General features: G+C 37.2%; 2 protein-coding genes across 7 annotated transcripts in view; one reads left to right on the top strand and one right to left on the bottom strand.

Annotated features, from left to right (window-relative positions):
• ZNF106 (zinc finger protein 106) overlaps positions 1-7683 on the top strand; it is a 39647-nt gene extending 31964 nt beyond the window's left edge. For both annotated transcript variants that reach the window (XM_068683966.1, XM_068683965.1), the window contains exons 19-22: positions 382-453; positions 1823-1894; positions 2530-2676; positions 3256-7683. In XM_068683966.1, the coding sequence (XP_068540067.1) occupies positions 382-453; positions 1823-1894; positions 2530-2676; positions 3256-3312 (348 nt within the window). In that variant the 3' untranslated portion in view covers positions 3313-7683. The remainder of the gene's footprint in view (positions 1-381; positions 454-1822; positions 1895-2529; positions 2677-3255) is intronic.
• The window catches only part of CAPN3 (calpain 3), a 34005-nt gene continuing 23436 nt past the window's right edge, over positions 3999-14567 (bottom strand). For all 5 annotated transcript variants that reach the window (XM_068683981.1, XM_068683982.1, XM_068683983.1 and 2 more), the window contains 4 exons: positions 14101-14179; positions 12212-12328; positions 11791-11849; positions 3999-10603 (listed from right to left, as the gene is read on the bottom strand). In XM_068683981.1, coding sequence (XP_068540082.1) covers positions 10577-10603; positions 11791-11849; positions 12212-12328; positions 14101-14179 — 282 coding nt within the window. In that variant the 3' untranslated portion in view covers positions 3999-10576. The remainder of the gene's footprint in view (positions 10604-11790; positions 11850-12211; positions 12329-14100; positions 14180-14567) is intronic.

The following is a 14567-nucleotide window of genomic DNA, read 5'->3' as shown; positions in this document are numbered from 1 at the left end:
GTTCTCTAGCCCATTGATTTTTTTTTTCCCATCGCTCAGAATTAATATGGTTTTACCAGCCGAAATACACGGTTTTAAAAGAGCTTAACCTAAACCATTTTTTCAGAGCTTGGGTTATCCAAGGATTATGACAGCCCAGAAAAGTGGACAAATGTTAGTTTTGTCTGTATGAGAAACCAAGTGCTTGGTTGGACAGAAAGGGTTACAGAAGTAATGCAAGTAAAATAGTGAGCTTTCCTAGAGGCTACAAAGCTTGGAATCCACCAGCGGGGGCATGGGTTGCTACTCAGGAAACTTTTTTAGGAAGCATCATCATTTGCATGCCTGTGAAAAATACATATTAACTGTCATGCCATTAAATGCCTGTTTGTTTCTTTCAAGTCACATGACCGCTTGCAAGTCTATGGAGGCCACACAGACATGATCATGTGTATGACGATCCATAAGAGCATGGTAACTTCCTTCTTCTTACTGGGTTGTTATATCCACGCACATATAGACAGTTTTATTTTTTTCAGATAATGAAATCAACTTGCTCTCTAACTAAGACAGAGGTGTTTAGAAGTGGCAGCTAAAAATCTGCTACAGAAGCTTTGTATTTATGTACCAGTATTGTCAGGGGGAAAATTACCTTCTAGCTTACTGTCATTTTAAAACAGTGGTTCTGTTTACAATTATGATTACAATGAAGAATCTAGAAATAAATAGTAAAATGTTTCCCCTTTTCAAGCATCAGTTCTGTTTGTCGTCTATGAAAGACAGTGAAACAGATGCTAGAGAAAAACTTCACTCATGGTCAAATCTAGTAACCCTTAAAAGGACCTCGGCAAAGTTAGGCAGTGGACTTAGGTGTACAGATTCTGTCATGTGTCTGCACTGCAAGATAGGATTCTGAAGTACTTCTAGATAAATACTTCGATAAAATAGTCATTAAGCGCACTTAAGTTGCCTGATGTGTAAGAATTTCCCAACTTTTTTCTGGATTATAAAATAAAAGGGTATAATAGTTATCTGTAATAACAGAAATTATCTATGAATTGGAATACTTATAGCACTGGCTTCACTTCTCATGTGAGTGAGATGAAGAGCTAAGTGCATCCAGGCTATGTGCTGACAGTCTGAGACTGGAACTCTCCCACACTAATAGTCTGTTTGGGGCACTCTGAAATCAGAGAAGTGTTCAGATGAGCAGCTTTTGAAGAGTGAAGGACAATAATTTTCTGTAATAGTGTAAGAAGTACTAAGTAAGTCTCTTACCCAGAGCAGATTGGCAGTTATATTCCACTGATGAGTTTCCAGTAGGCAGAAAGACTTGAAATAAACAACAAATTAAATCTTCATCTTCTAGAGTTTTCTGTATTATGTGAAGACTTGGTTTTATTAATTAATCTTTATTGTAGTACAAGAATCTTCTTTCTGAGAATCTGATGTTCTTGCTCACCTTTCCACGCCATCCTTTTTTTTTTATATTCATTTAACCAGTTAAGCCCTGGAAGTATATTTAACGTGACATTTATACCTAAGATTCTTTGCTTTTCTCCACTTCAGTGGCTAGTAACATTGTATTTTTGTTTTCTGAACTCTTACACAAATAATAATATCAATGACAGAAAATATGGAAATATTTCTTATTCATTAGTAGTTTTTTTATGAGCTATAAACGCAAATCTCAAACGAATTAACTTAGACACATTTTAAAAATTTGGAAACCTTGCACGTTAATATTTTGTTGTTCTTCTCCGAACATACTGAAGCTTCTTTCAAAATTTGATTTCATTTTTTCTATTATTCCCAACTTGCTTCAAAAATATTTCTTTTACAGATCTACACTGGATGCTACGATGGCAGTGTCAGAGCTGTGAGGCTTAATCTCATGCAGAATTATCGTTGCTGGGTGAGCAAAATGTTTTTAGCCTTGCTTTGTTGCAATTTTTAACCTAATTTTCTGGAGGTGGTCACTAGTCAATCTTGGATAAATTGAGCTCTAATTTACTATAACTCAGTCTTTTACCTATATATATATATATATATATATATATATATATATATATATATATACAGTTGCATTCATCATGACCTTTTTATGTGTGTGCTTTGGGGCAAGTCAATAATAGGGTCTTAAATTATTTTTCTTTTGTGCAGTCTTTAGATAGTGACATGTAATTCCTTAAAACATTAAAAAAAAAATCCAGCTGAGTGACACAGAAAAACTATTTTACTTTGCTAAGTAAGTTCAATTAAATTTCCAGTGGCTTTGTCTAAGATAAATTTAAATTCTGTAAAGGCTAAGTTCCTTTCTTCCTCCTTCCATTCTTACAGATGGCATACATTTGGCTAGAGGCAGTAAGAATCTCTGTAAAATGTAAATTAAAAGAAGAGACCACTGAGAATAACAATGGAATAAGAAGGTTAAATTTATAGGAGGCATGTGTGTGAGCAGTCTTGACAGAATATTGCTGAGGTGCAAGAATAAAAGCACTAACTAAAGTTCTTTTTCCCTAAGTTATTCTGGCATGTTTTTTCTTCCAGTGGCATGGATGTTCACTGATCTTTGGAGTTGTCGACCATCTGAAACAACACTTGCTAACTGACCATACCAACCCAAATTTTCAGACCCTAAAATGTCGTTGGAAGAACTGTGATGCTTTCTTTACTTCTAGGAAAGGTTCCAAGCAGGTGTGTGGTTGAAATAACATTGTTATATATAGAAAGATAAGAATCCTAACTGCCAAGTAAGCGCTGTCACCACAAGTATGGGACTTCTATTTCTCTTGAAGATGGTTAAGTTATTCTATTAGTAAATGGGCATAACTGAATATAGTTACATCATACAAAGCTAACGGAGTTCAGCTTGTGATAGATGAGGAGTGCAGCTGCCTATAACACGGATATGGTAAATTTAAAACATATTGTTCTTAAAATTTTAAATGTAAGTGGTAGAATTCTCAAAATACCAAAAGAAGTTTTGGTAACTATACTCAAGATGTTCAGTTTTTGCGGGATAAGTTTTATTGTTTAAGATGAACAAGCATCAGTTTGAAATATTTTTTTTATTCTTTTAATTTCTATTTGCACACACCACCTTCATTTTTGTGGATGCTGATGGTGTTTGTTCTTTACATGAGATTGGTTTTATTAGCAGTCTTTATTTAAATATAATGCATGAATTTCTGAGGTTTAGAAACTGAGGTTTCTAAAATCTTTTGCATTTTGGTATTGTTATTTTTTTGCCTGACTTCTTTGTTTCTTTTCTAGGATGCTGTAGGACACATAGAAAGACATGCTGAAGATGACAGCAGGATTGACTCATGAAGCTTTTCACCTCCCACATTGGGAAGTAATTTTATGTCAGAATTATTCCAAATAACATCAGTTTCTTACTCCAGTCTTTTCTCTTTCTTTTCACACTTGGAATGCAAAAAGGGAGTGGGGCTGAAAAGCCTTGCTACAGAGACTGCAGGTTGTGTTGCACTCTGTAGAAATAAGGTTGGTCTATTGAGACTTGGCCCAAATGTAAGATTCTTGCAAGTTTTTAATTCACTGACAAATAAGAATGTTCCCCCCTCTTGTCTGCCTTGTTTTTTAAAGAAGCTTATTCTTGAGAGTTTTAGGGAAGTACAGAGGGGTGTTTAGAACTTAGATTACAATGGATGCTGGTGTTTGCACACTCAGCTTGAAGCCTGTTAACTGTCTAACTGACATATGACTGTTCTTATGTTGTATCCAGTTTTTTAGATGACTTTAATAAAAATCTGCAAGCCAGAACGTCACAAATTCTGACAGTGTAACCTGAGTATCTACTGTACATATTGGCTTTATTCAGAAAAATGAAAGGTATTTTATGGAGAACTGGAATCAGTTTTTTAATGTTAACTGTAATTTAGTTTTTAATCATTGTCTAAAAATTGCTATAATTGACACAATATATGCAGTGACAGACTGCCCTAAATATTACACTTCCTGAGGTATGTCGGTGGTAGAGGATTTTCTCTTATGTGTTGTTTCGTTTTGTTTGTTAAAGCAGTCCTTTAAAAGGTATGCCAGTAGCAGCAAAGCATCTCCACTCACATGCTTTCTGATCTTAATCTCATATAGGTCCTAATGTTCAGGAAAGGAGGAACCAGTATCAGCTTTTGTTTCTCAGTTAAATACCAGTATAACCACTACAACCTTGATACAACACCGGAGTTGGATTCTTTATTTTATTTGGAATTCCTGTATCTGCATTGCGTAGCAAACAAATAGAAATTCAGAGGCACTATGTGTCCAAATCATCTATTTCCACGGTATTTTATTTCTGTTGTGAACTGGCTTGATATGCTTGGGCTATGCTTGGTTCACAAAAAGTCAACTGGAAAGAATGGAGCAGGATTTTAAGGGGTTTTAAAGTCTAAAGCTCTTCAAGCAGAAGCTGGGGATACAAAATGCATATTGCATGTAAAAATCTTGTTTCCAGAAATATACATAATTTATACAGGGAAGCCAGTGCAGAGGAGAATGTTTCTACTTGTCCAGGTTCCTCTGCAGTTGTCTCTTGGAGATGCAAACTTGTTCTCATTGGCCTGTGAAGTTCAGTGAAATGGAATTCTTATATTTGTGATGCTCTCTTAAATAGTAAGTCAAATCTGGCAAGGACATTTTTGTTTGCTTTTGACTAATTTCCAGCTCAGGATAAAAAAACAGAGGTTTCCTTAAACTGTAACAAAAGGTAAAGAAATTCCAGTGTCAAAACCAAGCTGCTTAAAAACAAATTGAGTGCTTTTCAAACAAATTGCATGACTTTTTCACTGGGTATCTAATTTGAAACTTCATATGCCAGCCATAACCCAAATAAATTTTATGGCTTAATTCTTTGACTATAAAAAAGTCTTCTAAGGCTGAGACTGTGATTGAGGGAAGCCCATGGATGTTCAGCTCTGCCATCAAATGAAGGAATTTCAGGGCCTTCTCTGAAGCACACAATTTTTATTTTGTCTTAGCACATGAGCATCATTTCCCTGTATTTGCTTGACATATGGATGTTGTTTTTTTCTTGAGAGACAAGAACAAGTTACAGGAACAAGTTACAGTAGCATCCTACTTCAAACACATAGGAATCCTTGAGGTTCCAGTGCTCTTGTTTTTGAGTATTTTTTGTTGTATTTTTTTATTGTTATTATTTTAATTAAACTGTTTGTAGACAGGAGAAATAAAAACAATATGTGACTTAGACCCCAGGCAGTTTTGAGAGTTTTATGTGTTTTTTGGGGGGTAGATTTTTTTATTCTTTTATTATTATTATGTGGATGAAACAATTTGAAAGAATCAAGTTCAGGGAAATCTCTGAGCAGTGTAAATGTTTTCTGACTGCTCTGGAGTCTTCAGGAGTGTTTTCTATCTTTTTTCTTTTCATGGCCTAGAAGCAGAGGGCTGCATGAGATTTAAACCATTTCCAAAATCATTGATATTCAAGAGTTTTTGAACTACAGTAAGGGAGCATGTAAAGGTGTGGGGAAAAAACGATGCAAACTTTTCAAACTATTCTTCATAGGCTGTTATTGAAGTGACGGTGTGGAGCTGTGTGTTCTGAGGACAAGTGTGTGGAGTAGTTGTATGTAAAAATGGTGTGTGAGTAGATTTTCATAATTTGTGGTTCTTCTCATTCTGCCAGCTGATGACTGTTTTAAGGAACCTGCAAAGATCTTTCTTACTAGGTGTTGCAACAAATGCAGTTATTACACTTTATTTGCATTCCTGATTAGTTAATGGGTTTATGTTTTCTAGTTGGTGTAAAAGCAGAATTCCTCTTCTTGTAGACCATATTTCCTTCTTGGTCCTTGAAAACAGTCCTTCCCAAAAGCCTGGACTTCTGAAATCCAGCTTTAACAGCGGTGTCTTTTGGTACTTCTTAGGTTGTTTCAAGAGCATTATTAGAATTTTAAAATGGATGGGAGCCAGGAAAATAGCAGAGATGCACAAGTATTTATAAAAATTTTGCTTCATAAGTTTAAACACACACACACACACACATGTATAATATTGCTCAGGGGTTCAGAGGAAAATACTGTGCTGCTTTGTCCTGAGGATATCCGAAAAGGATTTGCTATGAAGTTGTCATGTGGATATGAAGTTCCACAGACTTCTTTGAACTTCTTCAGGAAATGCAGCTTTCATTAATGGCCATTCATTTCCTCTACACATAGAGGAGAGAGATGGTAAACTCATGTATTAGATTGGTAGCCATTAATGAGATCCTCTCCAGTCTTGCAACTTAGGGTTCTGACTTCTGATATACCTCTGGTCAAAAAGTGAAATAACTTTGGGTAGGGAAAAACTTATAAAAATTTGTCTGGGGATACTATTTGCCTGAAAAGCAGCACTGCACATCTGAAGCCTCTGCTCAGGACTGTTTTTGTTTAAAGTTTTTTTTTTTTTTTTTATGCAACTAAAAAGCTGCGGGTGGAGAAGTGAGTAGAGTGAGGATTTATTTTATGGTTAGCTGTGTTTTATAAGTCAAATGTTAAACAATAAGCTCTGGACTTGCCACATGGCTGTCTGAAAATGGCGGCAGCTTTCAGGTACAAGCCGCCATTTTCTTTTGAGCAGTACTGACATTGAGCTTAGTCAGCTGTGAGCCTCCTTGGTGGATGGCAAGTGCTCAAAGCTATTGTACTTTTTTGTAATACAAAGAATGGGATAGGCATAACTGAGCACGGTTAGATATCATTCCCTTAAAAAGTGGGGAACTGGCTGCAGCGTACATATGTTAAGGCCTACTCAGGCTCAAAAAGGAGATTGTCAATAGCATAAAGTGACCACTTAAAAGTTCAAACGTACCACAAAGCTTAACCTTACCCAACAATTTCATCAGAATTTCAATCATAACAATGCTAAGACTAATTGTATTCCTTGCTCCTTTTCCCTTCAAGTCACAGGAGAAAAAAATAAAAAAAAAAAATCTAACTGACAATGCAACACTGTATGGCCGAATGCTGCTGCTGCTTTGTGTGGAAGGGGCCAGAGGGAAAACTGTTGCATCTGTTGAAACAAAAATGCATTCAATACCCCAGCTTCTGTTTGCCATGTGTAACTTATATGGATTGCAGTTCAGCTGTGCAATGTCTTTTGAAGTAGTGCAGGTTTTGACTGTTTAGTTGGAAAGTGTGCATTATGCTGAATCATGGTAAAACAATAACTGAAAGCTCGCAATAAGCTCTAGGTTTCCAGAAACAAAAACATGGTGTGGAGAAGGTATTTTCCTCTTTTCTTAATGAAAACACAGGTACAGTGAGTCTTGGTTTTCAGGCTTGTATGGTACTATCATTCAAACATAATCTAAGTTGTCCAGAATTGCAGAATATTTTAGGAAGAATAAGGAAGCAGTCTCAGCTGCTGTTTGTAAAATATTTAATAGTGTAAGTAAGAGCAAACTGTGTAGGTATGTATTCTGTTATATGCACCTGCCAGCTTCTCAAACTTCATTGTGCTGCAAGTAAGTGTTAAACACAACAAGTGTTTTGGAAGAAAGAAAATGGGATAAAACAACATGACTGAATATTTAATAAATTAAGCTGTGTAGAACATTTGCACAGATTGACCTTGCTTTTCCTCTTTCATTTTGTTACAAAGCTGTGAGTGTAATAACAAAACTTTACACAGCGAAAAATGAAAAGAAAATAAAAATAAAAATTCTTTATATTGTTATGGTTTGTCAGCCTGATTCTTCTTCATTTTGTATATCATGATTCTTTCCTAGGGTTTGGTAGAACATGACATTCCCTTTGAGGGTGAGAAAAAATCAGACTGGCCACCTTGAAGCTGTATATTCCAGTGGCCAGGCTCCAGCACTGACAGGACTGTTGAAAATTTTCACTCCCAGTGCACAGGAATCTAAGACTCATAGTTCTGCAGGGAAAATGGAAACTGTCCACCCAGCTGGGATCTCTGAGGCGACACACTGACTCCCTTGCTTTGTGGCTTGTTGCTAAAACATTCTCTAAAGCTGTTGGTTGTTCTCTCACCAGGACTTTAAGGACAAGGTCTGAGTTACCAGTCAAAAATCCTGATATATTTTTTTTGACTGATAGATTTTCTTTTTTTATGAGGACCCCAACCAAGTGTATCTCTGCCATATTTTTGTGTGGAAAATAATGGCTTATTGGGGATACCATGTGGCTGGAACTTAGGGATCCTGGTCTTCCAGTCATTTTATAATCTTAATTTGGGTTAAAACAAAAGTTGAATTTAAAGAAGAATAACCCTTCCTTACATGAACTATAGGATTTTCTTACTCTTTTAGAGTATGTTACAGTGCAAGACAACATTAAGAACCTTTATAGTCAAAAGGTTTTCTGTTTCTTAGTGAACTGTCAGTTAAATGTGATACTTATTGGAGTAAGTATGCTAGGATTTGGTTTTGCAATTTTTCTTTACAATAGTAGCTTGTTTTGCATTGTTACTTTTCACTACTAAAGAACTAAGACTATTCATCTTTTGTTGCCTTAATTAAGCAGCTATTCTAATGATTCCTTAGATTGTATTTTTTAAGCCTCACATGAAGAAGGGGAAAAAAAATAAGAGCTTTTAATTTGACTAGCTACTTTTCATATATGTTAACACTTAATTAGAAAATAGAATACACTATTTAAAATACAGACTTCACCAAAAATTTTGTGCATACATGCATGAGGCAAGGGCTTCCTCTCAGTAGAAGGTTCTCCTGACCATGTCTGGTCTCTTCACACCCCTTTCTTGCGCATGTTTTTCTATCCTATTTTGTATTGATTAGTGATTGATCAGTTCTGAAAGCCTGTCAAGCTTACCTGCTTTTTTTAATGCATTCAGATCATGAACTGACTGGCGTTTGAGATCTTAAACTGATTTCACGTTTGCAGTAAAACTACAGAAGCTGCTGTATATTCATGAGAATGATGGGAGAGTGCTCAGTATTCATCCCCCTTTGTTTCTTCAAAAAAATAAACTCTAAAGGATAGGTCAAAACTCAGTTGATGTATTTTCAGTTCAGTTAAACTGTACTTACACATTCTAACCATCTTCCCCAAGTGGTCACACCAACGTTAAGTGTCTGATTCTGCTAAAACTCACATCTTACAATAAAGAAATACTGAATAATGCCAGGAAATACTTCTATACTTGGAGTGTGTTGTTGTTCATTGTTTTAGTGCATAACCTGTACTAAAAACCCACTGCTTATTTGCTCTCTGCATTAGTCTGGTGTTATTTTAATTTATTGAGCCCCTAAAATTTACTGTTAGGTTGTAGTTAGTAATTCTTTAATCTTCCTCCTAATCATTGGCTCCCTAGTTTGCGGTTAAACTGCAAGAGGGGTAATGATCAACTAAGACAAGAGGTGGAAACACCTTTTAGAGGATCTGCAAATCACTGATAGGAAGGCAGAACAGAGGAAGGTTTTATCAAGGAAAATTTAGGCTAGCCGTGACATACCCACTAATACAACAGCCACTAAATTATTTGCCTATACATTGAGAAGATACTACACTAATAAAAGGCAATACTATGTTCCTAAATGTAGAAGTAGTAGATGTGATTCTTTTACAATATTCAGAAAAATGGAGCTTTTACTTCATAACCAGTAAAACCTTTACTTCATAACCAGGGAAAGGACTCTGAGTTGGGATCCAGCTGGTTTTGAGATTAAAACAGAATGCAGAAACTGTTAGTCAACAACATAGAACCCTGAGGACAAAAAAGTGTGCGTGTATGGTTTTACATATACATCTATATATAAATAATATATATATATGTGTGTGTATAAGAGATTTTCTTTCCTGAGCAGCTTTCTTGAAAGTGGAACACCACTTCCTCAGTTTTACAGAGAATGCAGTTATGATGAAAAAGTAAAACCATTCAATGCGTAACAGATAGCATGGGGATACTAAAAATGTTTGAGACTGAATTGCTTTGTTCTGCCGTTTTTACTGAGGCACTAGACCCAAGACATACCTAGATGGTGCAGCCTGTTGTGCCTGACTTCCACATTTTAGCACAGCGGAGAACCAACCTGCATGGCTACAATGACATACATTAACATTATTAGGATGCATAACATTAATGTAGTTAGCGCAATCTCATGTGAAATAGTCCACATTATGAAGAGGCTAAAATGAAAGTACCAAAATCAGAACAAAGAGTTGACTAATTCCAAGGTGGTAGTAAACATCTCTGACATTCACAGTTAGATACAGTCCCAGTTCTGCCTGACTCGCACTGACTTGAGGGAAGACTTTGCAATTGTCAGCGTAAGCAGACACGGAGCATGAACCATTACTCATTACCATGCAGAAACATCTTAACACAGTCATTAATAAATTAATCCTTGCTGCCCAAAGTAAAATGTCATAGAGATACTACAAAAGTAGTTACAGATTATGAGCACTGGTCTACTGGAGTACAGCTGTCTCTTTTCCAAGGGATTCTTTCATGTACCATTCATCTCAGTGAGTGAAGCGCATATATAGTGCGAAATGCTCATTTGCACTTGGGGATGAATGGAGTTCATTACTTAAAAGAGAGGTCTTGAGCGTGTTCTTGATGAAGGTGGCAGAGGGCTCCGGTGTTAGGCGTACATGGTGAGCTGCAGCCACTGGAAGGAGAGTTAAAAGTAAAGGAATTAAAGATCAGGCAGGACTTAGTGGGGAGCTGGGGCAAAGAAGGGGAGATGAAGCGGGGAAGGCAATTCCCCCTGTGTGCCTTTTTCATGACTTGAAATGTGCTACATGTCAATGAGCAAGGAACACCTTTAGATGTACTAACTCGCCCTAGGTTCACTGCTTCTTCAAAGCTGTGGTCCTCTTCCTTACGCTCTTCTCACACTAACTTGTACGTACAAATAGTGTCCATACCTTTCTACATTGCATCTCTGTGCCCCTCCCTCCTCTAGACCTCAAATTTACTGTGTCTCTGGACAAGAGGATGTCTGTGTTACTATCAGGGCTGATTGCTGAATGGGAATTACAACTAAGTCTGTACATTCTGTGGGAAGGGGAGAGGGAAAGCAAAGGAACAGCTGCCTAACTAACAGCTGTGCTCCTGCAGCAGCTGAACTTTGTGTAGTGAAGACTGTGATGTGAGTCATCTTGCAGCTCCTTGCTGTGTGTAGGCACATCCTGTGCTGAGGGACTGACAACATTTGAGACTTAAGCCCCTTCTCAGACACCCTGATAAGTGCAGCCCCTTGGGCAAGGCGATGTACAACTTGAACACATGAGCCAGTGCTGGGACTAAATTTAAGATTGTGCCACTACTACTGAAATGCCATAAGCTCTGTAGCTGGAAGGCAGCTATTTGCTAACATTTAGTAGGAAGCATATTGGCAGTGGAGAATTTTGTCTAAGGCTTTTTTCCTATTCCTCTTTTGCTTGCAAAAAGTGATTTAAGTCTTCTGTATAAGATTTTAAAAAGGTAAGGAACTATGCTGACCCCCATTTATCAGCTAATGCCTCTAAAATAAAGTGTGTCTAATTTAAACTGCCTCATAAAAATCACTCAAAGTCGCTTTGAAACACTTTAAAATGATCTGAAAGTCCACAGCTGTGCCCTACAGCACCAGCTAGAGTCTTACACAGCAGATACTGCTGGCAGATCGTGGGTACAGGTGTTTTCTGGGTAAAATCAATAGCAAAAATTTGAGGAGGCTTTGTGGACTCTTACTGACTTGGATGACAATTTCAGTCCAACTTGCATAGCCTCCCTTAAGGATCTGTACGGTGAATAATATAACTAAAATTTAGTATTGTGATATGTTAGAAATACTGGCATAAAGCAGTTTACCTCTAGCACATTGAGCTTAATGATTCCATCTCCATCTTTATCAAAGGCGTGGAATGCCCCTAGAACAATGGAAGAAAAATATATAGAATAGATTAAATTATTGTGCAAAGTGTAAAGAAGATCCCACATAGCAAACTACATCGTATTCCTGCTGTGTTATACGAACTTCTGCAGATATTTACTTACTTGGTCAGCAAGAGTTTCTGCTATGCTTTTCCTTAGCTTATTCAAGGAGAAATGTAATGGCTTGTTATCTTTCGCATGCAGGATGACTGTCATAGTTTTGATTCCCCAAGCACATATCTTAAATTATTAAAACTATTTGTAGGTAATAGTGGTTTAAATAAAGTTTGCTTTGAGTATGACTGCATTTTGAGGATGGAGGAGGGAACAACACAGTAAAATGGAGTCAGCCACTCACTGAACATAGCATCCAGTCGCACAAAGCAGCAGATGAAGCTGTCAAAATCGATGTTCATGTTCTTGTCAGCGTAGCGCATTGTAATGATGTCGTAGAGCTGGTTGTTCAGCCGAAATCCTGCAGAGGAGCAGAAATGGGGCACAGCTGGGCCACGGCTGAGGGGAAGCGCTGGTGCCAGTCAGTCCCAAATAAAAGGTTTGGCCATAAGTGCTTCTCAGGGCCAGGCTGGGCTCAAGCTAGAGGAGACTATTGCAGCCACAAAATAAAATAAGTAAAGCTACTAGGGGCTGCCCTGTGTTGAGCTGCCTTACGTAACATTTTGACATTACTCTTTGAGAGTTCCGGTAGCATATACGTTATCTCATGCTGTAAATAGAAAGAGGAGAAGTGTACGCTGAAGGGTTTACAACTTAAGTTAGCCTGGTGAGAGTGAAGCAACAAAAACTGGGGGACGGAAATGTAAGAGGAAGTTGCTATGGAAATACAGTTGCACAATGGTCAAAAAATAGATCTGGTTGTAACTCCTCATCTTGGTATTACTGAACTGTGGCACTGACTGCTGCAATTTGCAGCCAGGCTACTTAAAGGATATTTCATGATTTGAGTACTGTTGGTTGATAGCTAAATACAAGATCATATGTAGCCTATACGCTGCAAGGCTGAGACAAATTTTATAGTGAAATGTGTTCTTAGTTCTAAAGTCAGGAGGTATTTATATATATATTTATTTTAGTTATATTTTATATAAATATAAAATTACTTATATTATACATGTATATATACATTACATTAATAAGTTTCCTGGTGAGAATAGAAACCTGGAAAATAAAAATGACCCATGTTTCTACTGTAGCAAGAGTTCAAATCCAGATGTAGTTTTGTCCTTGGCAAAGAACTGAATCACTGATGTTTTATAAAGTACATACAGCCATCAATTTCTGTTCCTTGAAGAACTGGTAACTGATGTATCAAGATACCAGTGAAGAAGTGTAACTGAAATCATCCTATTTATGTTTATAATGATCATCCCATTTATGTTTATAATGAAACTCCATATTTTTCTGAATAAAGAAGTCATCTCACCCCTTTAGAGAAAAAGCTGTTGATAAAGATATTTATTTGCTGGGGGAAGCCTGCTGCTCAGAGAAAAAAAGCATGTCAGTGTGAGACAAGAAGCAAAAAATGTTGGAAATCTCTCTGCAGGATGAGTTTCATTAGCTGCAACTTCTACAAAAATACTTTTGTGCTGCACATGTATGAGAAGAGACTAAGTCCAGGTGCTTAGTTGCAAAGAAACATGAACTGAAATCAAGAAATGTCCATCCAAATGCGTCTAAGACAAGCTTGGACATCGACCTGCTCTGTCTCGGTTTTCTGTACAATTGGGATGAAAATTTTCCACTGTTCTTTGATTGTTACTTACACAAAAATAAAGAATCCACAGCTTAAGTGAGAGCATGTGTGTAGCTTAGGTGGGAGACTGAGTCATCACAGGTGCATCTGTCAACAGCTGGATGTAGCTGGGCTCCCTGTTGCACATTGTGTGCGCTGCTAGGGCAGTTGCACAAACATTGTGCTGTGTAATCAAACACTGCACTCAATAAAAGGGTAAAACAGCGCAAGTGTGAATGCTAATTTGGTACTTGACATTTGATGATTTGTGAGACTGAGATAGTTGTGTATTTTTCACTGAAACGTGAAGCTGGTGAGATGTACAAGACTTGCAGTTTGGATATTTTGAGAACCTCTGCTGGGGAAAAAAAGGGATTTTTAAAATTTCTCTAGGGTCCTCTTTAAAAGGCTGCACTGTGTTCCTGTTTTCAGCCTGTGATACAACAACCGAAATAAGGTTTCTTTGACTGTTGAGCAGTGTACACTGGGAGAAGTACCTGCATCCTTGACTGCGTTGCGCATCTCATAGCTGTTAATGGTTCCCGAATGATCTGTGTCATAACGCTTGAAAATTTTCTGGAAAAAGAAAAAAATAAATACACAGCAAAAATAAAATAAAAAGCTTGTTTTTTGTTGTTGCTGTTGTTTTGTTGTTTTTGTTTGTTTGTTTGTTTTGTTTTGTTTTTGTTGAACATACCCACTGATGTGGGTGCTACCCTCATGTACTTGAAGGTTTTGCCATTTGCCTCATGTTTTTGCAGCTGCTGCTGCTAAGCAGTCCTCTAATTACCAACATATAAATTTGTGTCCTGAGAAACAAAACGCTCTCCTCTAGAGACCCTCCTTGTTTGAGTTTATGCTGTTAATCCTCTCTCTTGATTGCCCTAATTAAATTATTTGCAATGCCTGATTCTCTTTCCTATCGTCCTCCTCCACCTTGTGTCTCTCTGCTGTGCTCTTGGGC

The sequence above is a fragment of the Anas acuta genome, chromosome 5, assembly GCF_963932015.1.
Source record: "Anas acuta chromosome 5, bAnaAcu1.1, whole genome shotgun sequence".
NCBI lineage: Eukaryota > Metazoa > Chordata > Aves > Anseriformes > Anatidae > Anas > Anas acuta.
Note: the sequence above shows the minus strand (reverse complement) of the source record. Positions and strands in the feature narration are given on the sequence as shown.